Source organism: Lissotriton helveticus, chromosome 7 (genome assembly GCF_964261635.1).
Source record: "Lissotriton helveticus chromosome 7, aLisHel1.1, whole genome shotgun sequence".
NCBI lineage: Eukaryota > Metazoa > Chordata > Amphibia > Caudata > Salamandridae > Lissotriton > Lissotriton helveticus.
Genome location: NC_136068.1, coordinates 1,553,733,639 through 1,553,757,774, shown reverse-complemented (window position 1 = coordinate 1,553,757,774; position 24,136 = coordinate 1,553,733,639). Strand labels below are relative to the sequence as shown.

At 44.9% G+C, this 24,136-nt stretch overlaps 1 protein-coding gene across 11 annotated transcripts in view; it reads left to right on the top strand.

The window, feature by feature from the left end:
- Nucleotides 1-24,136, top strand: part of PPP6R1 (protein phosphatase 6 regulatory subunit 1) — a 1,126,148-nt gene that overhangs the window by 803,897 nt on the left and 298,115 nt on the right. For all 11 annotated transcript variants that reach the window (XM_078655037.1, XM_078655034.1, XM_078655036.1 and 8 more), the window contains one exon: nucleotides 20,773-20,944. In XM_078655037.1, coding sequence (XP_078511163.1) covers nucleotides 20,773-20,944 — 172 coding nt within the window. The remainder of the gene's footprint in view (nucleotides 1-20,772; nucleotides 20,945-24,136) is intronic.

The following is a 24,136-nucleotide window of genomic DNA, read 5'->3' as shown; positions in this document are numbered from 1 at the left end:
CACTCTGCCGACATTTTCCGCACCGGCCTCCCAGGAAAAGGACGGAATTCACCGTCTGGACCCAAAAAAAGCATGGTCTTTCAACCTTGACTGCACATACGAGTGCTGGGTGGGTGAACAACTCTTCCTGGGGTATGTCGGAGTGAAGAAAGTATGGGCTGCACAGAAGTGGACCCTCCCAATGGATTTTGCTCTGTATACAAATCTGCTACGCATTGGCTAGGAAGCTGCCCCAGATGCTTCACATGCTCATTACACCAGAGCTAAACCTGCCACCACTGCGTAAGCGTGCAGAATTCCAATCCTGGACATTTAATGGGTGGCAACATGGCTTCCTTGCACATGCCTACCAAAAACTACTGCCTGGACAGTCAGGTCTGTAGGGATGACTTAATCATGTGAAATTGGTCTGCAGACCCGCCTCATGGGAGGTATTTCTTGGGTATTTATTCTAAGGTAAGAAATCTGTGGGTAGAAGTCTCTATCAGATGAAAAGTTACTTAACTTCGTTAACGCCTCATCTGGTAGAGACTGTATCTAGCTGCAGATTCCTTATGAACCCACCCATCCCCCTTCTCCTTGAACACATTTCTAGGGACAGGGCTTTCCCCTTTCAGGGCCCTAGCTTTCCATACCAGTGTTCAGTGCACTCCATGCTTCTCGCTAAAAGTAACATGCCAGCGTGCCTGGGTGGCACCTATATAGGCGCTTACAATTCCACATCGACCCGAACTACGCCACCTACCATAGTGCAGGGGTACTGCTCATGAGATTTTTTCGGATCTAGTCCGACACTTGGGGATAATTCTAAGATAAGGAATCTGCTGCTAGTCTCTCGCAGATAAGGTGTTAGCAAAGGCAAGTAAATTATTTGTCCGTGCAATAAGAAATACATATGCAGCACAACACATCCAGCCAAAATATATATATTGGACCATATACAAGCCATTACTAATGAAGATGTAACTCATCCAGTGTCTTCAGATGTTCCATGCAAGCAGTAAGGTTCAGCGGCCCCCACCCGGAAAAGGGGAAGAAACAGAGTTTTGCCATTGAGGAAATTGGCGCCTACGTACACCAAGATACTAGAAGGTCTATATAGGAGAATGAAGCGAACAGCCCTGGTAGACAAGGACAACCATTTTTTGCCCAGTCAGGGCATGATTGTTATAATGCACAAACATATGGCTGCAGAGAACTAGTATAGAGATATAGGAACCATCATCAAATGTACTGTATGAGCCCATCATACATTTTATAAATGCCCTTGAAATTTTGAGAAATGAAGTGTAGTGATTATAATATATGCTACGCAAGAAATGAGGGACCCCCCTGTGGGAAAAATATTTTGAGGTCGGGGAGTAGACGGGAAAACAACAATACAATCTGACAGCGCTCAAAACAAAATCCCAAAACATAATCAAATATGATTGTTTTGGGATTTTGTTTGTTTAGTTCTTTTTCAGCCCATGTTGAGCTTATGTTCAGTTAGATAAAAGCAATATAGGTTGAGAGGGAGCGCTGTCAGATTATAATATATGGGCATGTAATAAATAACCCAATCAAAGGCATAGGTGAGGCAATTACGTTTAAGGCAAAATAACTTTTTTCTTTTGTTATGTCATAATTACATATTTATTATAATATGATTGGTTATACATAAGTACTCTGATGGCAAGTTGTGGCTCTGTTGATCAAAATGGAAATAGAAGAATACAGAGTTGTCAAATAACCTTAGCACGATAAGATGTAAACCATTGAACCATGACTTTCAAGATGGCCACCGGTTATCATGTCTTTACTTTAGTAAAAGCTCAACCCTTCTCTATGTTCATGATTGGTTTGTTTCGATGTCGTTGATCTAGGATTTAGGGTTTTCTATCTCGGGGTGGGGCACATGTTAAGCAATCACAGTGAGCAAGGCTGTTTCCCGAAATGCGTCTATTGTTATCGAGGGTGTTAACAGAATAAACTACTTTTTAAGCACCCCGCAAGTGCCCATTACATTTTATGTTAGGGAGAAGTATATAGACCTAGATCTATATCTCAAAACCTCCCAAGCAAAAGGAACGTGCACTCAGGTGTGCTATACAGAAAAACGTTTGCCCCAACACTAGACACATCTCGAGTAGCAGGGCTTGTTCACGATCATTGTTGCAAAAACGAAGTGCTCCTTATATACAGTACCGGCATAGTGAAAATAGGACCAAACACCATTGTTTACTCACAGCCACTATCTTGTAACATAGTATTCACTTGTATATCTCTATGTAATCCAGATCAAATGTTCATATTATATATAAAAAACAAAAATCATTATCTCTTTGATAATTCTAGTTATATCCTTAATTCTTTTAAAACCTCTTCTAATGCATTTCTTGTTATCATCTCAATTTTTAAATGTTAGCAGTGCTGAATAACGTGGGATTGTGACTTCAGCCTATTATGCTACTTTCTCATCCAGTGTTTTTCAAACGTGATGAACATGTGTCATACAGAATAATTCTCTCAAAATTAAATAATCTCGGATTCACAACTTGACTCAAATTAAGCCCCAGTGGCCAATTTCATGTAATTCATTTAGTAATTTACAAGTAATTATTCTCTCCATCACATTTCTCATGTACATTAATCAATAATTCAACTTTTATCTCCTAATCAAATCCCAAATTGATTACACACAAATTTGATAATTAAAATATATTGCTTATCTGTGAAAGAAGTCCCATTCCTGTAAGAAAAGAGGAGGGGTTGTCAATCAGTCTACTGTACACAACTCTGCTTCTTCAACTAACCCCCTGCCTTTCCCTCCAAATAAACCGTAGATAAAATGTCTTCAGTAAAAAAAATATATACTGTATTCCTCCCTCCTGAAAAAAATTAATTTTTTACAATACAAGCAGTTATTACAAGTCCTCCCTAATCACCTATATGAATTCCAAGTTCTTCTTCAATGTTGAGTCCTATTGGAGTTCCTGTTACCACATCAACACTGTACCTTGATTATTTTCTCCTCGATGTGAGGGCTTTGCTCCCTCCTTACTTGCTCAATAGCAAAATATGTCCGCATATTTCTATTGCTGAACTGATATTCGGCAAAATGCCTACCCATGGGGTAATGTTTGTCATTGGTTCCTATTGCCCTCATATGTTCTAAGATAGATTTCTTCCTAGGATGGATGATACATCCAAATACCGTTTACTGCTTGGGCATTCTAAAACATAAACGACAAAGCTGATACATTTCTTGATTTCTTTCCTACCATTCCCATAGGGAACAGAATATTCTTTGACATTTTCACTGTTTTGCAAGCTTTGCAATTTTTGCAAGGATAGGAGCCTCTTAAGTAAGATCTGCTATTATTTAGTGTTTCCAAGAATTCACTCTGCATCAATGATCTCTGAGGGATCTACCTTTCTATATGTGATGTTTGACTTATCACTGATCAAATTTCATTTTAACAATTGCCAATTTCCTGATATGATGTTTTTAGCCTTCTTTGATGATCATTGTAAGTATTGGTAATTCTGATTCCCTCTCAGATTTCTGCAAGAGTGTCTGTATACTGATCAAATAATAGTGAGTCCTGAGTCTTCTCCTTAACCCGTTTTTGGTGCTTTCTCGAATACCCAGTTGGGATATCCTCTCTCTCAGATTATGATAGTGAGATTCACTTGTTCTTTGGCAAAGGCCTTTTCAGTACCTCAATTTCTACATGCCCTAAGGAGTTCCCCATACGGAAATCTCCACTTTAAAAGTTCTGGATGATAACTATGGGCATGTAAAATAGTGTTCCCTGCAGTGGATTTTCTGAATGATCCTGTACTTACCATATTATTGCTTATCTCAATTTGGACATCCAGGAAGGTATTTCCCTCATTGCTCATTTCTGCTGTGTATTTCAGATTATATTTATTGTTATTTAGATTATTAATAAATGTATCAGCCATTTCTTTTTATCCTTGCCAGATGATGAAAAAGGTCATTGATAAAACACAGCCACAACTCTGCATGCTCAAATCCTTCCTGAGTTTCCTCTACAATGGACACCTGCTCCTCCTACCAGCCCATCGTAAGCCCTGCATAACTTGGGGCAAAAAAGGGCCCATCGCTGTACCTTGTCTCTGTCTAAACAATATATCATCAAACATGATCACATTGTTTTCAATACAGTATGTTACTATGTCTGGGAACTTGTTAGTATGTGACAAAAGACATATTGTTATAGCTCTTAAGTAACGTTTCATAGCCTCTTTGTGTCTAATACTTGTGTATAAAGAAGCACCATCTAGTGTCATAAGACAGTAATCTTGTTCCCAAATTATCCCTCTAATCTGAAAGAAACCGTTAGTTATAGATTCCTTACCTTAGAATTACCCCCAGGTGTCAGACTGGATCCGTAAAGTTTTTCTCTTGCAGCACCCCTGCGCGTCGGAAGGTGGCGTCGGTCGACTCCGCGTCTGTCGTTGTGGTCACCAGGATGCCTTCCCAGAAGCTACATAGACGCTGCCCTCGCGCACTGACATCAGTTCTTTCTTTTTCCGTCATTCAAACAATAACTGTACTCTCTACCCCAAGGTTTCAAAAAAGAAGGGGAGGGTGTTGTTAAAATATTGCAACTAGAGATACATTGATTGAACAGTATATACTGCCTAAGTGGACCAGGTCATTATTGTTTGAATGACTTGTGGAGGGCGACCTGGGTCCTTTGCTTCCCTCTATGCTCCTCATTGTGTACTTTCTTTTTCCGTGCCAGCAAGCGCAGATCCGGAGAGAGTGGTACCCCCAGTCACTTTTTGACTGACTTTTTTTGCGATGTTTGTCGACTTCTTTTCGAGTTATACATAGACTCCTAATGAACGAGGGATGCCTAATGTCACTGATGTCAGTGATGGATCCACAACACGTGTGCCTCTACTGCCTGGAGCGCGACCCCAAGTCGTTCTCCAACTGCCGAACAAAGGCCCCGAAGTCTTTGTGCGAGCGGTCCCAAAAGTTACTCGAGGCCCGGCAGTTGGCTCTGCGTCTTTCGAGGTCCCGGTCGCGTGGGAGGTCGAGGTACTGATCGCTGAACAATCCTCACTCCTCGTCTAAGTCTTCGCACTCGGCGTCAGGTAAGTTGAAGCACAAGAAGAATTCTAAGAAGCATTGTCGCTATTAGACTTCCCCATATCCGTCGGCAGATGCGGGAATGACCCCTGCCCAGCTTTGTCAGTTCTACAAAGCAATGCATGCCATCTTTGGGCAGCTCGACTCCGCCGGTGAGCCTTCGGGTCCCGCTGACTCTGTTTGTGGCCCTAGGCCTTTGACGCAAGCGGCTCTGGCCTTGGCACCGTTTGATCCAGGCCTGGATCTGGATCGACACCGGTCAACCTCATTACACCTGTAGCCGGCGTCCACCCCGACTTTCACCCCGATGTGGATACGGAGCCCGACCGGCGTCGATGGATACTTTTGTCCCTGCATTCCACCCTGGCCATTTTCAGCCAGTTTGGCAGCCAGAGGAGGGTGAGGAAGACTGGAAGGGGTCTGATGACCCTCTCACTGCCCAACAAGAGTACGATCAGGACTGGAGAGAGGACCTGGGGAGGCCAGTAGTCTGGACACCTCATCAGACCGTGGCATGTTGTCTCCTCCTACCGTGGCTACGAAGGGAGGAGCGTCTTACGCAGTGGTGTTGCGTAGGGCAGCCGAGGTCCTACACCTTGAGCTACCTAGTGTGGCAGTCAGGACTAACCTCCTGACAGAGGTGCTTCAGCCGGCAGCGAGCTCTTCGGAGCCCCTGCTGCCGTTAATGAAGCCTCGTGGACATCCTTTTGGGCACCTGGTCCAGGCCCAACACAGGGGCTCCTGTGGATAGGATGGTTGCCCGACACCACCGCCCGGGCAACCCATCTTTTCTCTCCCAACATATCTCCCCAAGAGCTTGGTGGTCCAAGCTTCAGAGTCCCAAAGCGCATTCCCTAAAGCACCACCGGACAGGGAATCCAAGAAGCTGTATCAGCTTGGGAAGAAGTTGGTTTCTTCCTCCAGCTTAGGGCTGCTGTCGGTAAACTCTGCATGCCTGCTGGGCTGTTATTCCCACTCCATGTGGGATACGGTGTTGCAAGTGCTGCCTCAGTGTCTGGAGGTGCCCGGGCCGTACTCTCCCATGCTATTGCAGAGTGGAGAGACGCAGAAAAGTTTACCTTCCGCTGTGGACTGGACACTGCCGACTCACTGGGTAGGACCATTTCAACGTCTGTGGCATTTCGCTGTCATGCCTGGTTGAGAATGACTGGCTTTTCTGGGGATGTCCAGAACACTTAAAGGGATATGCCCTTTGATGGCCGTCGCCTTTTCGGCGACAATGCAAACAGTGCGCTAGACCGCTTAAAGGACTCTCGGGCTACGGGCAAGTCCTTGGGCTACTCCACCACGCACCCTGCACGGGCTGCTTTTAGCCCCCTTCGTGGTTTGAATAATGTGTTAATTATACATTTAACAGTACATTATACAGTACTAGGCTTGTGAAGGAAAAGTGTTTCTTTGAGAGGCGTGAATGTTCGTAATTCAACTGTTTCTACAACTGTAGTCTAATTCATGTTCATGAAAGTCCAATCTCTTTGCCCCTGGCTTCCATGCCATCTTGCATTTTCATCTTCCTACCAAATGGAATGAGACTGCTAAAGCAGTGCAAGAAACATAGCGAAGACAAGTGGCAAAACAGCCTGTATAGAGGTGGTTCCTTCATAGTGATCTCATGTCAGGAGTTCTATTTATCATGATCTTCTGTCAAATTGATTAAAACAGGTGCACCTTAGACAGTCTAAGGAGCACTCCTAGGTATAGTGACTTTTCAAGGTATTTGGTTCACCAAAGAATTTGAATGCCATATTAGCCTACTGTACCAGTGTTCAGATTGCAACAGACTATCACCACCAGTATGTACTATGTCCCTAAACAAGTAGGCACCAAATTGACATCTGGGTTTGCTGCTAATCGCAAGTAAAGTGGAAGTGGCTTGTTGTATGAAATCTCTTCCATGCGTCAACAATACTCAAGCTGATGCTCTGAGCAAAGTGTCCTGGGAAATCTTGAGTGAGTTCTACATAGTGTTTGCTACAGCACAAAACAAAAATGACCAATCTGGGATTACAGATTCCTCTAACTAGGGGCACTGAGCAACATCTTTTACATCGAAGGATCAAGGACATTTTTCACTTCATTTCCATCATGTCCACTGATACCATCTGCCTCAATGAAAATTGAAACATTTCAGACCCTGAATAAATCTGATTGCTCCAAAATGGCTGAGGTAATGGTGATTCACAGTTGTTCTGCTCATATCAGAATCCTCTCAAAGTTTTCATGCAAACCAAATGTATTTTCCGTCAAACCCAGATTTCAACCCCAACCTACTTTCGTTGAACCATCCAGATTGGCTCCTGAGCACGTTCATTATGGCTATCTGAATCTTCCAAAAAACTGTATTGACATTTTGAGGGAAACAAAAAGGCTATCTACCAGATCAGTCTATTGTTTTGAGCGGAAACTTTTCTACATTTTGTAGCAGCATAAACATTTCACCACTATTAACTGCTGAGAAGGAATAGTGTTGCCATATGCACTGTACCTGGCTCAGTTGGTCCAGCAATTTCCAACCATTAAGGTATACCTCACAGCCATCATAACATTCAGACAACTCCCTCTAAGATATTATTTTTCGGTGCCCATGATAAAGAATTTTTGGAATATTATATAAAGGTATTCCCTTCATTAGGAAATATCACCTCATTGAGAGTATAATTAATGTCCTTTGAATACTTATTGATCCATCATCTGAACCTATACACAAAGATACCTTGCAGCATTTGTGCAGGAAAAATATCTTTACAAGAAAGAACCAATCAATGTGCGCTTGGGAACCCTAAACTGTGTTTCATGAGGACAATTAAAAAAAAATGCCTTTCCAGTGGAAGGATCTTTCCATGCGTTAGATGTCAGGAGGGTCCCTAATTTTTACTTGGATCATACAAATATATTTGAAAGTTTAATCAACTTTCCATAAAATATGGTTCTAAACGGTCCATGTTCACGTGGGTTGTATCTTGTGTAAAATATTATCAGCTGAGGCATGAATGTTCGCCAGACCGGACTAAAGCTCCCATTGAGTGATAAAAGCAGCCACTGTTGCTATAATGAGGAACATTCAAATGTCTGATATTTGTTAAGTGGTTACTAATTCCAGTTAATTCCCTTCTCTAGATCTGTGGCACTTTGAAAGCATTGCCTTTCTATTGTTCAAGTTTTTGACTATCAATGAAGATCTTGGTCCACAGAAGGCAAGGTTTCTTGTAATCTTAGTTCTGAACAGTAGACATTTTCATTGAAGTCCTGATCACTCCCAGTTCTTCCACTATGGCTTTAAGACGGTGGAAGTTGTAGAGTGCAGATCCTTTAATCTCCATCAAAAAGAATTGAAGCAACTGCCACTACAAAACATGATGGGATATGGAGTTGTTTGCTATTTATAGGAGCAGTGTTAAATGTACACTTTCTAATCCTGCTTCCTCTATGTGGTGCACTTCCTGCAATTTTTCATATTTTTCTTTGTTACAGCAGTTCAGAATATTTTTGATGCTAATAGATTGCTTTTGAATAGTTTTTATTCCTTTTGGCCATTTTGCTTAAGCAATACAAATTAAATTCTATTGTATCATTTGATAGACTGTAGTATTACGTCTGTGTGTGTGTGTGTGAGCTCTCGTACTCTGGTGAGACTGTTAAAGTGTTTTCAAATATCAAGTGTTTGACTTCCATAAAGTTGCTAAATGCAGAACTAGGATTGCAAGTAGAGCTCACTGTTTTATAGTAATATTTTTTTTGTCATTGCTAAAAAATTAATGTTCTCGCTTTATCAGTATTTATGAATATATATTTTCCTTTTCAACTATTCACGTCTTACTTCTGAGGAATTCAAAAACAACAGTTGATGGACAGAATGCAGAACAATGTCATACATTCATCCCAGTACAGAGATCTGGGCCTAAATCCATCGTTCTTTTGCTCACCATGCCTTTCCAGTTTAAACCCAGCCATATGCAAATCAGTCTTGACCCTGTGCCCCATGGGAACAGTCCAGCCCGAACTGCCAAGCCAGGTCCTTCCTGGAATGGAAACAAGTATCCTAGAACCAGTTTCGGGCTTTCAGCCCTCATCAGCCAGGATAGTGTGATTACAGTGGCATGGAGAGCACGGGACTCGCGTCTGTTCATACCTGTCCCACTCGGGGTGACAAATGCAAAAACAACAGTTGATCTGGGCCTAAATCCATAGTTTTTTTGCTCACCATTACTTCTGAGGAAAGCGGACTGTTTCACTTCTGAGTAGGATCTAGATCAATCTTGGCTTTTAGTCTTGATAATCATTTAATTGCCTATACAACAGTAGGCTCAAATTTCTAGTGTACAGACATATTATCCTATCCATCCCTCCCAATTGCTTCCTCTTTTAAGCACTTTACTAAAGATCTCGTATATTTACTATCCAGACATTCAAACTATGGGATGCCCACACTCTGGATTTAAGAAAACATTTTCTACAAGCAAATTAAAACTCCTCTTTTCTTTTAGTCTGTTCTTTTACAGCTAGCTGGGTACCACTACCAGCACCACCTCAATAAACCGGGCCTGTATGTCCCATTTTGACAAGTTGTGCTCAATATGCATGCTGTTCAGTAGTAGATATTGGTCTGCTGATACCGGTTCCCGGTCAAGTGGGACAAATGAAACTATAAAATGTATTCAGGTGAATTGTTGACAACAGTCCTACCATCAAGGTAAATGTTTCTTTGTTTGTAGTTCAGTGAAGAATGTGAAGTTATTAAAGAGATTAATTGTTAGAGAACAAAGTTTATATCCACCTGCTTTTCTGCAACTGAAATGAGACCAACTAGCCTCCTCAGTGTGCCCAATCCGATTACAGCTTAAATAGTTTATAAAATATGACGTTTTGACTATTAGCAATTTTTAGCTGCTCAACCGGTCAGTCATTGGCTGGGAGTAAAAGTATTCAAAGGCTAGATAGGAAACTAAGATAAAGGTAAACTGCTTAGTAAAAAAATATTGAAAAGTATTTAATCAATTGCATTTGTGAAAGATACCATGACTAGAGTCCACTTTTTCAAGTGAGTTTTTAAAAAAACGAAAAAGTAAGCACTTTTTGATTAGAGAACAAAATTTGTTCTAATTATCAAGGAGAAAATCGTTTTTTTTTGTTTTTTTTTTGCAATTTGATAAACATTCCGAGAGTATTGGAGACAAAGGCTTATTTAAGCTTTTAAAACTTCAGTGGACCTTGCTTACTTACCCTTTGTACCAATCTTTCTGGTAGATACGTAATCTGTCATATCTCTCACCTTATGAATAGTCCTTACAGGCTCTCAAGCTCCATCATTTGCCACCTCACAGCTCCTGCTGTGACTTCAGTTCTGGACTTGATTTTACTGGGGTATATTTGGTCTCAACTGGTGCAGTGACTTCAGTTTTTGAAAAAATCTGGTCTCCTTCTCATTGCGGCGTATGGAGAGAAATTGATAGAGCCATGACCGTGACGAACACTGAAGGAAGAGTGGGCAGGAATTTGTGAGAACATTGTGCTCACCAGAAATATAATTTATCTGAGATGCATCCTCCTGCAGATTCCTTGCCTTTTGAGTACATTCCTGGGATATTGGACTGAGTAGTGCAAGTTAACCAAGGAAATCAGACAACATAGCTAGGGCAAAGTACCCATCACTTTGTACTTGAGATGTGAGGCAGTAGTGTGTTGCAAAACTATGCAAGGATGTCCATGTATCTGCCCTGTGGATGTCTGCAATATGGTTGCCTCTGGAAAAAGCTGTGGAGACAGCCATAGCTATTTTGGAGTGAGCACCATTACCCTCTGGAGAGTCTTTTCTTGGCAAGTGCATTAAACATTTTGTTTCAGATGTTGGCACAACCTGATACCTTGCATTTGGGCACCTCTTTGCCCTTCATGGCTCCAGTGAACAGATCAGCGTACCCAATACTTCTTAGCAATTCTGGAATGAGCTGAATCAGCTACACCCAATTTATTCTCACTTTGCACAGTACTCCTGGTATAAGTAGGGGGGTCAGTGAAACGCTCATAGCAAGACTGAGTCCAGGAGAATATCAAAGCCCTCCAACCCCCCACGGTGTAGCTCCCACTCGTAGTCTAGCACATGAGTGCATCTGTCTAAACATTGTGAGATCCTGCCAGGTGAGCCGCTACTGGGAAGATTCTCAACAGCTGTGACCACATATATAGGCAAATTGCCTCCCAAAATAATGATGTCCAGAACCACACCTGCCCCCTCTGTTGATTAAATGGATGGTGATGCTGTTGTCTGATTTATTTATTTTCCATTGCCCCCAAGGTGTAAGGAAATTTACTTCAGAGCAAGACAGATCACCCATAGCTGGATCACAACCTGTGCAGGTACAGCTCCAACACAAGCTAGAGGTCCCATGTCTTCTGTCTCACAGAGGAGCCCATAAACCTAGCAACAAGGTATCTGTGACTAATGTAGATTGAGTTTATGGGGGGCTAAATGGCTGACCCTCTCAGGAGGTTAAAGACCAACAACCAGTGCAGGTTTTGATGTACCAACTAGAAGATCTGTTACTGATTCGAAAGGCTCGCATGAGGATGCAACTATTGCCACAGACCACACTGGATGATCCTCATTCACCATCAGATGTGAGGCACCAACAGGAGGTGAGAGGCCATGAGGCATAGCAAGTGCAATACCTGCATGACCCATATCAAAGCTTGGGTCAGACATATAAAAATTACTTCTAAATTTCTGTGATTCTCTGAGGAGCAAGAAGGGCCTTCCTAAAGTTTGTTTTAAACACCGACCCAATACAAGTCAATCGTTGTGTGGGAGTGAGGTTAGACTTTGAATGTTAATGGTAATTCCTATGAAGTGTATAGGATTCATCATCCACTGAAGATGTTTTTGTCCACAAAGTTTCTTGGACTCCGTGTCCGGGAGGGCCTTAGGAAAGGAGTTTGGGTTTTTCTTTTGAACTCTGGTAAAGGGTTGGCGAACAATTTATTATTAGTCACTCACTCTCTCTGGTGTCTGTTGATCTGCCTATTGACTACTGGACCTTAAAAGGTTTCTCTTGTATACCTATTTTAAGTTCCAAAGGAGCCTTGTTAAAAGAAATCAAGGACTCCTCAAAAACTGAGGAGAATTGTGGAATGTATTACAATGTTAGAACCCACTTCTTCTAGAAGTCAAATATGGTTCCACGGCCTCAGGTGCCTTCTGCACAACAATTGATTAATGCAACCTTCTCCAAGGAAGCGCCAAAGGGGTATGAAATGTCCTCTTGTGGAGAAGTAACCAGGTTACTGGCAAATTGTAAATCCAAAGAAAGATCTGCTTCAGTGTTCTAAGGAGGCAGGAGTTTATCACCTTCTCAGTCATCATCCTCCATGTTTCTCTAATCGTCATCTTACAGGGCGAAGAATCTCTACACTTGTGAACCTGTGGGCAGTGGAGAGGGTCTAAAAGTGGTTCATCACTGAAAGGGACCTGTTCCCTCACCACATGGATGATATTTTCACCTGTCAACAATGGCCAGCACCTTCTCTGTAAGGGACACCATCATCCTCAATGTGCGTGCTGCGGTAGGTTCCAAATGGGTCGATTTCGACTTTGTCTCAGGTGCTAGATCTGTGGCCCATGAAGGTGTGGTGTTGAAGATCTGAACTACAGGAGTTTCCAAATACGGAGGAAACCAATGGCAAATTCCCACCTTCGTGAGATCAGCCAAGAGCTTTGTGATGCCATTCTCAAAAGATTCAACATAACTTGCTGAAAGCCTCAACATACGTGAGCTCAGCCGAAGGGCTGGGGAACGCTGCTTTTTTTGGCACCGGGGTTCTCTTGAAATTAAGTAAGAGTCTGGTATCTAAGAACAGTATTACAACTCTGAATGGTGCCTTAAGTGGGACCTCTTCCTGAAAATGGAGGATTTTTCCTTTCTGTTGAGCTTTATCTAGGTAGGTATCTATGAATGTATGTAATAAATATTTGTAGAGCACACTGTGACCAGAAATGGTATCATTGCGCTAAGTGCCACTAAATAAGGAGACAGCAGATCAAAAAGCTAAGAAGCAGATCACTCATGAGGGAATAGCCAGGTTTTCTGTGCCTTCCTAAATTTTATTAAGTCAGAGTGAGCTTGTAGGGGGGCTGGCAGTTTGTTCCATATACGGGCTGCATTAACAATAAAGGTGCGTTCTCCTCCTCTGACTTTTTTAAATCTCCGTTCATGAACATAATTACCTGTAGTGGATCGGAGATTTTTACCAGGCATGTATTTGTAAAATTTGTTTTGTAGGGGTATAGGTCCTTTTTTTTGTAGTGCCTTATGCACAATACAGAGCGATTTGAAGATTATTCTCTGTTTGATAGGCAACCAGTGAAGCTCCCTCAGAGCTTCTGTAGCAGATGAGTAGCGAGGTTTTTTCTGCATACGTTTGGCAGTGATTGTCTGAATACGTTCTAGTTTTCTTAACAGGTAGTTAGGGGCTCCTAGCAGCAGGGTGTTGCAGTAGTCCAGTCTGCTTAATATTACCCCTCTCGAGATTAATGCTCTAGCTGGTTGGTAAAGCAATGGATATATATGTTTTTTTAAAATATATTTTTATTGTTTTAACAAGAACAGCACAATTAAAGCCAGCATCTGGATAATTATGCAATCAGGTTAACATGCAAGGAGGCATAGTCACAATTAAGGACATTGTCTAAAAGCAGTCGTGACCTCGCAGCATAACGCAATCCGGTACATGAGAACTATAATCATCAGCGCACTGTTGCCCAATATGAAGCTTCACTTGCAATGGTCTCTCTTGTCAGTGGATCATAAAAGAAATACACATATCCTCCTACCATGTACCTTACATTGCTAAATATGAACTCCCATCCCTCCCTCATATCCCTCCCCCTCCCCATTGGCGTACCCACTGTGTATAATTAGATGTAATTACAGGTCGCGGCTGCGTTGGAGATAGTTAAACGCAAGGATTCAGGCAATGATTCAGTGCTCTATCGTCTGAGGCAATTCCTAGGCCTGCCACCCAGGCGTCCAATCATCTAATGTAGGATAGTTCCTCAAGGCCGGGCGGCTAGGCTTAGTTCACCCACCTCCTCATCTGAGTCCGCATCTGGACTTTTCAACAACGCCACCAGTGCCTCCCAGGCCCGTCTCTAATACCCTTTCACTATTAGTGCGGGTCGCCAACTGTAATCTCGTAGTCCCTTCGCTTTCAGCCCATTTAAGGAACTCAGCTTGCCGTCTCCGAAAACTAGGGCCCTTCCTAGCCTTCCATTGAAGTGTAATCTCCCTCTTCGCCAGTAACATGAATTTACTTGTTCTCTTATTCTTAGAGGTGTGAGGAAACCAGTGTAGCAAGCAAAGGCCTATTGTGGGTTCTATGTCCCTGGTCGTAATGTCTTGCAGTAGTGCTACCACCTCCTCCCAATATACTCCCAACTGGGGGCACCCCCACATCATCTGGGAGAAGTCTGCTCCTAGCGTGTTGCAGCGCGGGCACATTGCCGTATTTATTTTAAAAAGCGGATTGATTTTCGCTTGCGTGAGATAAGCCCTGTGAAGTATAAAAAAGTGCAACATCTGGAAGCGCGCATTCCTCATACTTTTCCATGCTCGCTCTATTGGCCCTGCCCACGCTTTCTCGGGGATGTCCTCGCCTAAGTCTTCTTCCCATTTTTGCCGAAGGGAGCACACAGGGCTGAGTCTCTCATGCGTCACCCGGCGGTAGAGGCACGTAACCGCCGTAAAGGTGCCTGTTGCCATGACTATATATTGACAAGCCATTGAGGGTCAAGCAATGGATATACCTTACTAAGGGCCCGAATCTGAAAGAAACAGGTTAGTATTAGATTCCTTACCTTAGAATATCCCCTGTCGTCAGTCTGGATCCGGAAACTTTTGCGTAGCAGTACCCTTGCGCGTCCCAAGGCGTCGTCTGCGGCTCCGTATCCGTCAGCGTCGTTGGCGCCGGGCTGAAGTTGCCAGAGTACTTAGATGCCGCCCTCGCGCGCGGACGTCCGTTCTTCTTTTCCGATCCGGAAAAAGTGGTACCCTTTAGTCATTTTTTGACTAAACTTTTTCGATCCCTTTTGATCTGTTTTTCGAGTCGAACGACTCCATCGGTGCCGGTAGGGATGCCCGGGTTCAAACCCTGTGCCGACTGCAACCGACTGATGTCTGGTATCGACCCCCATCGGCGGTTCCTGTATTGCTTAGGGGCCGACCACGATGACAAGTCGTGCCCCGACTGCCGGGCCTTGACGTCGAAAGCTAGGCGGGAGCGGTCCCATAAGCGCCTCGAGCTCCGGCAGTCGGCCCCGCGCCGCTCGAGGTCCCGGTCCAGGAGGAGGTCGAGGGACCGGTCGCGGGGCCGGAGTCATCACAGTTCGGCGAGTCGCCACCACTCATCTCCTCGATCCGGTTCCGGTGCCTGAACGGCGTCGATCGACGCCACATTCAACGCCGATAGAAGTGCCTTACTTCTATGATCCGGCCCCATCATTTGAACCGGAATACCAGGCGATGGAGAACGAGGCGGATTGGGAGGGGTCTGAGGACCCTCTGGCACGGGACTGCTAGTCTTTTCAGGACTGGGCAGGTGAACTAAGGGAGGCCAGTGGTTTGGGCACTTCGCCCGACACTGGATTTGTCTCCCCTCCTACCGTGGCTACAGAGGAGGGGGCTGCCTACAATGTGGTGTTGACGAGGGCAGCCAAGGCCTTGTCTCTTGAGCTCCCCGTCGCGACCGTGAGGACTAACCTCCTCACTGAGGTACTCAAACCGCAGACAAGCTCTTCGGAGCCTCTACTGCCGTTCAATGAGGCCTTAACTGACGTTCTGTTGGGCACTTGGTCCAGGCCCACTACAGGTCCTCCTGTAGATAGGAACGTGGCCAGACGCCACCGCCCGGCCCCGGGCGACCCTTGTTTCCTGTCCACCCACCCCACCCCCGAGAGCCTGGTTATCCAGGCCTCCAATTCCCAGACTGCGTTCCCGACAGCTCCCCCTGATCGGGAATCCAAAAGGTATGAACAGTATTGCTGTCGGTCAACACCGCTTGCCTTTTGGGCCGTTATACCCACTCTCTGTGGGACATGGTCGCGGACGTGCTGCCACAATGCCCGGAGGAGGCCTGGGTTAAACTCGTCCAAGCCCTTGCGATGTGGGCTGGATACAGAGACTCGCTAGGCAAGGCGATTGCAACAACGGTGGCGGTTTGCCGCCACGCCTGGTTGAGATCCGCCAATTTTTCGGCCGATGTCCAGAACACACTTATGGACATGCCGTTTGATGGCCGTCGCCTCTTTGGCGACAAGGCGGACAATGCGCTTGAGGCTTTAAGGACGCCAGGGCTACGGCCAAGTCCTTGGGCCGTCTGCCCGTGCCAGCAAACTGCTGCCTTTCGCTCCTTTCGTGGACAAGGAACGGGCACCCCACACGTCCTGCCAGCCACGGGCCGCAGACTAACATCCAGTGCGGTGGCGGACTTGGTAACTGCCGTGGCGGTGACAGGGGACAACGGTGAGGCCAGTCCACATCCACCCCCACAGCATCCGCCTCAAAGCCCTCCTAGTCCGAGCTTTCAGGCCCATTTAACGCCAGTGGGGGGCAAGGTTCGCCATCACCGCCTCCACTGGCGCGACATCACATCGGACAGGTGGGTGCTGCAAATCGTCCGAAGGGGCTACTCCCTCCCCTTCGAGGCGAACCTCCAGCCATGCCACCGCGTGTCGGGGAATCACTTGCAACTTCTGCAAGAGGAAACTACTACCCTCTTGGCCAAGGGGGCCATCAAACGCGTTCCTGGGCCAGAAGTAGGATGTGGTTGTTACTCCCACTACTTTCTGGTTCCCAAGAAGGGCAAAGGGGGCCTACGCCCTATCTTGGACCTGCGAAACGTGAACGGCTTCCTCCGGAAGGAGAAGTTCAAGATGCTGACTCTAGACCCGGGAGATTGGATGGTAGCGTTGGACTTGCAGGACGCTTATTTTCACATCCGTGTCCTGCCGGCCCACCGGCGCTACCTGCCGTTCACGGTAGGCCACGAGCACTTTCAGTTTACCGTGCTCCCCTTCGGCCTTACCAGCGCCCCTCGGGTGTTCACGAAAGTGATGGCGGTGGTCGCAGCTCATCTGCGCATATTAGGGGTGTCCGTCTTCTCCTATCTCGACGACTTGTTGTTGAAGGCGGGCTCGCCCCAGACAGTCGTCAGCCACCTCCAGACTACGGCCGACCTCCTGCAACTGCTGGGGTTCTCCATCAATGTGCCGAAGTCACACCTGTGCCCCTCTCAGAAGCTCCTCTTCATCGGAGCGGTTCTAGACTCTGCGCAGTTTCGGGTTCATCCTCCCGAACAGCGGGTTTGGGATATTCAGGCTCTGATTCCAATCTTTCAGCCTTTATCCCGAGTCTCGATCAGGTTGACGCTGCGGCTTCTGGGGCTGATGGCCTCCTGCATCCTTCTGGTGCATCACGCCGGGTGGCGGATGCGGGCTCTGCAGTGGGATCTGAAGTTTCAGTGGGCCCAGCATCAGGGCAACTTGTCCGACCAAGTCTTGATCTCTTAGGGCACTACAAGACAGTTGCTGTGGTGGCTCACGGACCGCGATTGGGCAGATCCGTCTCCCTTCCCCAACCGGAGCACGTAGTTGTGACGGACATGTCCCTCCTGGGCTGGGGGGGCCACATGGAGAGAGGCGGATATCAGAGGCCTCTGGTCTCCGGCGGAGTCCCGGTTCCACATCAACCTTCTAGAGCTGCGGGCGGTCCGACTTGCACTGAAAGCATTCCTCCCCTCTGTCCGGGGGAGTGTACTGCAGGTGTTCACGGACAACACCACCGCCATGTGGTACTCCAACAAACAGGGCGGGGTGGGGTCGTGGACCCTATGCCAGGAGGCTCTGTGTCTCTGGCAGTGGCTGGAACATCAGGGCGTGACCCTGGTGGTTCAACACCTGGCAGGTTCCCTGAACGCCAGGGCGGACAAACTCAGCCGTGGGTGCATGATGGATCACGAATGGCGTCTGAACTCGGACGTGGCGGCGTCTAAGTACTCCAGCGACATCATCCCGACGCCGGCGACGGACGCGGAGCCGCAGACGACGCCTAGCGACGCGCAGGGGTACTGCTACGCAAAAGTTTCCGGATCCAGACTGATGCCTGGGGATATTCTAAGGTAAGGAATCTAATACTAACTACTGTTTCTTACAGATATATCGTTACCAAAGGTAAGTAACTTGTGCATCAGTGCAAAACAGGTCCTGGTAAGTCCATTGACTTGATTTTCCAGAATCAGGCCATGGTCGATTATCACACCCAGGTTTCGTACCCCTACAGGGTTACCCAATGGGGTTTCCTTAGGTAGCGGCCAGAAATTGGATGGTAAAGGTACCGGAATTTTATTAGAAGGGCAGCAGAGAAGTTCCGTTTTATTTCTGTTCATCTTAACAGAATTTGTTTATCCAATTTAAGATGTCCAAAGTACAAGCTTGAAAATTGCTAATGGGTCCTCCTGATTATTGTTCAATGACAGAATCAATTGTGTATCATGTGCATAGTTAATTAACTTAATATTATGAGTTTTTATAAGTGATATGAGAGGTTTGATATAAATGTTGAACAAGATGGGGCTCAGAGAGGAGCAGTGAGGAACACCATTTGTGGTCTTTCTAAATTTGGATGAAAAAGGGGGAAGAGATACAGCTTGGCAATGCCCTGACATGTAGGATTCTAGCCAGTTCAACATCTGTCCCCCTTCACACCCACTGCCATAAATCTGGACAGTGGGGTGTGGTGGCCCACCGTATCAAATGCCGCTGATAGATCTAAGAGGACAAGTACAACGGATTGTCCATTGTCTGTAGTCCTCCGCAGTTCATCGGGGGCGCAGATTAGGGCGGTCTCAGTTCCATGACCAGGACGGAATCCGAATTGCTCTTCCTCAAGTTGTGCGGCATCCTCTAGATATTTTGAGAGTAATGCACTTATGTGGCGTTCTAACATTTTTACTGGAAAGGGAAGAAGAGAAATCATCCTAAAATTGGCTAAGTCAGAGGGCTTTTTTTAGCTGTAGTTTAACTATGGCTTTCTTCCAACAGTAAGGTACCTTCTCAGTTTCTAAAGAGTGGTTACATAGTTGTAGGAGTGGACCAGCGAGCTTGTCTTCCCATATTTGCCATTGCTTTGGCGGCAGAGGGTCAATCAGTGACCCCGATTTTATAGTCCTATAATAGGATTGAAAGGTCTCGCCAGAGATAGGATCCAGCCTAGTGAGTGTCACATAGGGTGGGTCTGAAGGGGAGAGATCTTATAGAGGAGACAATCCAAGTTGAGATGGACTGGGGAGAGGTGTAATAGAATGTTTACCTACAGTAGGTTTTCCAATTCCCTCCAGAATTGTTTCAATTTTATTCTCAAAATATTCTGATGGATTATCACATAGTGTCTGTGATGGTTCAATCTCTCGCTTGAGGCGAGATGGATCAGTAAATTCTGTAAGAATTTTAAATGTTTTCCTTGCTTTGTTGAGAGCTGCAATGATTGTTCATAATAGTAGTTAGCTCTCATTTTCCTTATTTTATTTTTATAATCATGTAACACTTTTTTTAAATGAAGCTCTTCTACTTCAAGATAGTGACGCCTCCATTTCCTCTCCAATTGCCTGCATTTTTATTTGGCATCTCAGTGTAAGATCGTACAAGGGAGCTGAGACTCCTTTCCGATTCTTTATGGAAGTCCGTGGTATGATTTTGTCTAAAGTTTTTCAAATCTCACTTTCGAATCAGTTAGAATTCACCTCTGCAGAGTCGGCTGGAGAAAATTATGTATTATTGATGAAAGGTTTGGTTTTAGCTTCGGAGAGCTTATTCCAGGCTCTACCTCTGCTACCTGCTGAATGATCAACTAGGAAAACAATCATGCAAGGAGACGTACCTTTGGATAGGGAGTTTGCTTGGAGTGTCTAACCAGAGGTAAACAGCTTGGCCTCCTGCAATCCCAATAGCCTCTGAGTGTGTGGAGTTGCAAGAGTCACAAGTTACGTCAGTCAGTCAGACCCCAGATACCACATAAAGTCATTGTCGGGATTTGAAAGGAACATCTTTATTCACCATTTGGCTTGAAAACGTATGCCGTTTGAGTAGATTTTTTTTACCAAGTTGCTGTTGAAAGCTAATAATATCATAAATGAGACTTTCTGAACTGTATTGATGTAGTGCAGAAAAACAAAAAACTAATGTTAACGCTTCTAATTGGTGATGTCAAATTTGTAATCTACGTTGTGGCTGGAATTGTGTGGCACCACTGGGTGGCACTGGATAATCAATGCTGAGAAGTTTTTTCTGGACATGTCTGATGCATGTAAGGGAGCATTCATACGGTGAGGAATCTGCAGGAAGACTCTATATCCATAAATGGACTTGTGAAAAAAGAAGACTCTAGAAGTTGAACACACGTAAAATTAAGATCGGTGGTAAAGAAATTGAGGTTCTGTGTTGTTTTTTTAAATATGGACATAAAGGAACTTCCACATCTGACAAAAAGGACTAATTTTAAAGTGGATATATTAATGTCCTGGTTTATAGTTACCATAGGGCATGTTATGAGAGGCTCGGAATCCAGATCACATATAAAACATTTTTTTTCTGCTTGTAGGTCACAGCTGGACTGCCAACTTCAGTGCTGTGCCTATGGAAACATCTCCTACATTACCCGTTAACTCTGCTGATCCTGGTTCCTGTAGTTGGGATGGGTCGACATCCGGAGGTCCGTGTTCACCTGCTGGTGAAGGGTGGGCTATGCATGTAGACCCCCCTACACAATTCAGGTGAGTGTATAAACGAAATATGCTGAAAGGTAGCTTTGCCTCCTTCACACCCATAACCTAGTAAGATGATGTGTATAGTATTAACGATCTAACTAAGCACTGGTGTTTAGAAGCCTGGGTAACTAAAAAGATCTAGGATAGAGGCAAGTTGAGGTAAAGCTTGTTTACTTAAGTATATCAGCACCATGAACAGACCCTTGGACATTCCTTAGACCTAAATGATTTACAACTACATTCTTACACCACACCGAGATTGATTTGATGTACTTAGAGAGGCCTGGAATTCCAGTTGTACCAGCTTCCTCTCTCAGTTCCTCACATTCGTACAGACTGCACATTAGCTGTTGCAGAGAATTCCAAAGTTGCAGTAAGCAGTTTAGCTAGCTAACGTGTTCAATCTCTGCTTGGAATGGCTGAACCATTTACATGTTATTAGCTCATGCTCTTTGCTTTGTGATAGTTTTCTAAAGTATGCTTGCGGCCATGTGGGTCAGCAAGGAAAAAGTTTGTCGCCAAACACAAAAAGGCTCCACTTTTATTTTTTATATTTTAAAAGTTTTATATAGCGCTAGCTTAACCCATAGGTATCTGAGCGCTTTACTTACACCTTGTAAAAAAAACAGACTTAACTTGCATTACATAGTAGGCAGGCAGTAAGGAAGCGAACTAGGGATAAAAAAATACAGCGTGAAAAAAAATAATAAAGTGGTTAACACAGTCCGGTCACCAACTATCCTTTAATTTCAAGAGGAGTAAACTCGGATATTGAAGTCTAGGTTAGTTGACGTTTGTCAGAAAAGTATTTGTTAATGAGATGGAGTTTCAGGTCCCTTTTGAAACAGGAGAAGGAGGGGTTGCATCTGAGGACTCTAGGGAGAGCGTTCCACATCCTGTTGTTGCCAGAAAACAAACTGTACTGTGTGGTTTTCTTTTTCAGTTTCGGAGGAATAAGGAGGAGTGAGTTGGAGCTTCTCAGAGTTCTGAATTGACTTGCTCTTACCAGTTTGTTGTTCAGGTCGTCAGGGGCCGGAGAGTGAAGGGTTTTGTGTGTGATGCAGGTCAGCTTGTAAATACACCTCCCTTCCATGGGAAGCCAGTTGAGGGAGTTGAGAGCTGGAGTGATGTGTTCAAATCTTTTTACTCCAGATAAGAGTCGAGCTGCTATGTTCAACACTGCCCTTAGAGAGAGTAGGTGAGCTTTTGGAGTCCCTGTTAGGATGGCGTTCCCGTAGTCGATTTTAGAGAGAACTAGGGATTGGACTACTGTCTTGAGGTCATCATGGGGGAAGAAAAGGTTTCAATTTCTTGAGGTGTTTCAGAGAGAAAAGAAGGAAAGAGCAGAGTTTTTGATGTGGGCCTCCATAGATAAGTTCTTGTCGAGGGTGATGGCTAGAGACTTAACTGAGTTGGATAGGACGATGGGGCAGTTTAGGGCGACCAGATTCTTGAACCACTCTTGGATTGGACAATGGTTGCTTTTTTGGAGGGAATAGGATTAGTTCCGTTTTATCTGGGTTGAGCTTTAAGCGATTAGCGTTAAACAAAGTTTGGATCTCGGTTAGAGTGGCATTGAGGTGTTGGATGTCTCTTGGAGACTTAATTTTGAAATAGATTTGGGTGTCATCAGCGTAAAGGTGGTAATTCACTCCAGCTTTTTCAAGATGATTGTGAGGGGCTCCATGAAGAGATTGAAGAGGGACAGGGAGAGGATCGAGCCTTGCGGGACCCCAAATGTGACTTTTGTTGGCTTCGAGAGACAGGAGTTGATTTTAATTTGTTGCGAGCGGTGTTGAAGGAAGGAGGTGAACCATTTTAGTTCTGTGCCGTTTATGCCGGAGCGCTTCAACAAGATCTCCAGAAGCGCTGGATGATTTACTGTGTCGAATGCCGCAGATAGGTCAATAAGGATGAGTGGGCGGGCATCACCTTCATCTAAAGCCTTGTGCATTTCGTCAGAGACGTTGAGCATAGCTGTTTCCTTGCTAGAGCCTTTCCTGAATCCTGATTGAAAGGTGTCGAGGAGGTTGAACTCATTAATGTGTTTGTTGAGTTGGTGGAGAATGCATTTCTCCAATGTTTTTGCAAGAAATGGGAGGTTGGAGATAGGTCTGAGTTTGTTAAGATCATTAGGATCGCCCCTGGTTTCTTGAGAATGGGTGTGATTTGTCCAAGTTGAAGGGAGTCTGGGACACAGCCTGAGGTGAGAGGGGCGTTGGTGATTTTTGTCCAGAAAGGGGAAATGGTGTGGTTGAGTTTTTTATAATTGTGGATGGGATGGGGTCCATAGTGTGGGAGGAAGGTTTTAGGTTAGAAATTATACTGAAGACCTCATTTTCCGACATTAGCTCAAAGTCGGACCAATGCTCATTGTTTTTTATCTGGAGGCATGCCTGATTGTCCTCGTTAAGAACTCTTGCTGATTGTTCAAGGATGGTTAAAGGGGGTCAGGTTAAGAGGGAAGGAGGGTTAGCGGTTTGGATGAAGGATTGATCAATTTTTGAGACTTTATTAGTGAAGAAGGTGACAATTTCTTCACATCGCTCATTGGTGGCTTTGATTTTTTTAAGACGGCGTGCAGGTTGTTTTGCTTTTGACAATGTTGAAGAGTCCTCTCGGCCTGTCTTTCGCCAGATCTAGTTGACTGCGGAAGAAAGACGCCTTTTCACTGAAAATGTGTTTTTTGTATACCTGCCTGGCAGATCTAAGTTGCGCTACGTGTAAGGTCGAGGGGTTTAGTCTCCAAGACCTTTCGGTTTGTCTGAGTTGACGCCTTTCCTCATTCAGATCCACGTTAAACCAGGGTTTAGATTTGGTTCGCCTCAATTGTTTGAGTGGAGCTACTTGGTCTAAAACCTCTGGTTCGAGGCATGTGGGCTGCTGAATTCATATCTGTGCATAGATCGCCGCCTAGTGTTGGGTCCGGATGATTGCACGTTGTTGTCCTGGAAGAGTCTTCGAAGTATCACGTGATAAATGGCTCCTCCCTCGGACTACAGTGGATCTTCCTTTACTCAAAGTTCGGAATCGAAACTACTCTTTCTAGAGGCCAAAAGGCCTCTGCTATCGTCGGTATTGTTTCGTATAGGTGCCGACAACTTCTTTACTTGGGACGTCGAATCGGGCCGCGGGCCTTCTCGACGCCACGCGACTAGTCGTTGATGGAACGGAGCCCATTCAAGAGATGCCCTCAAT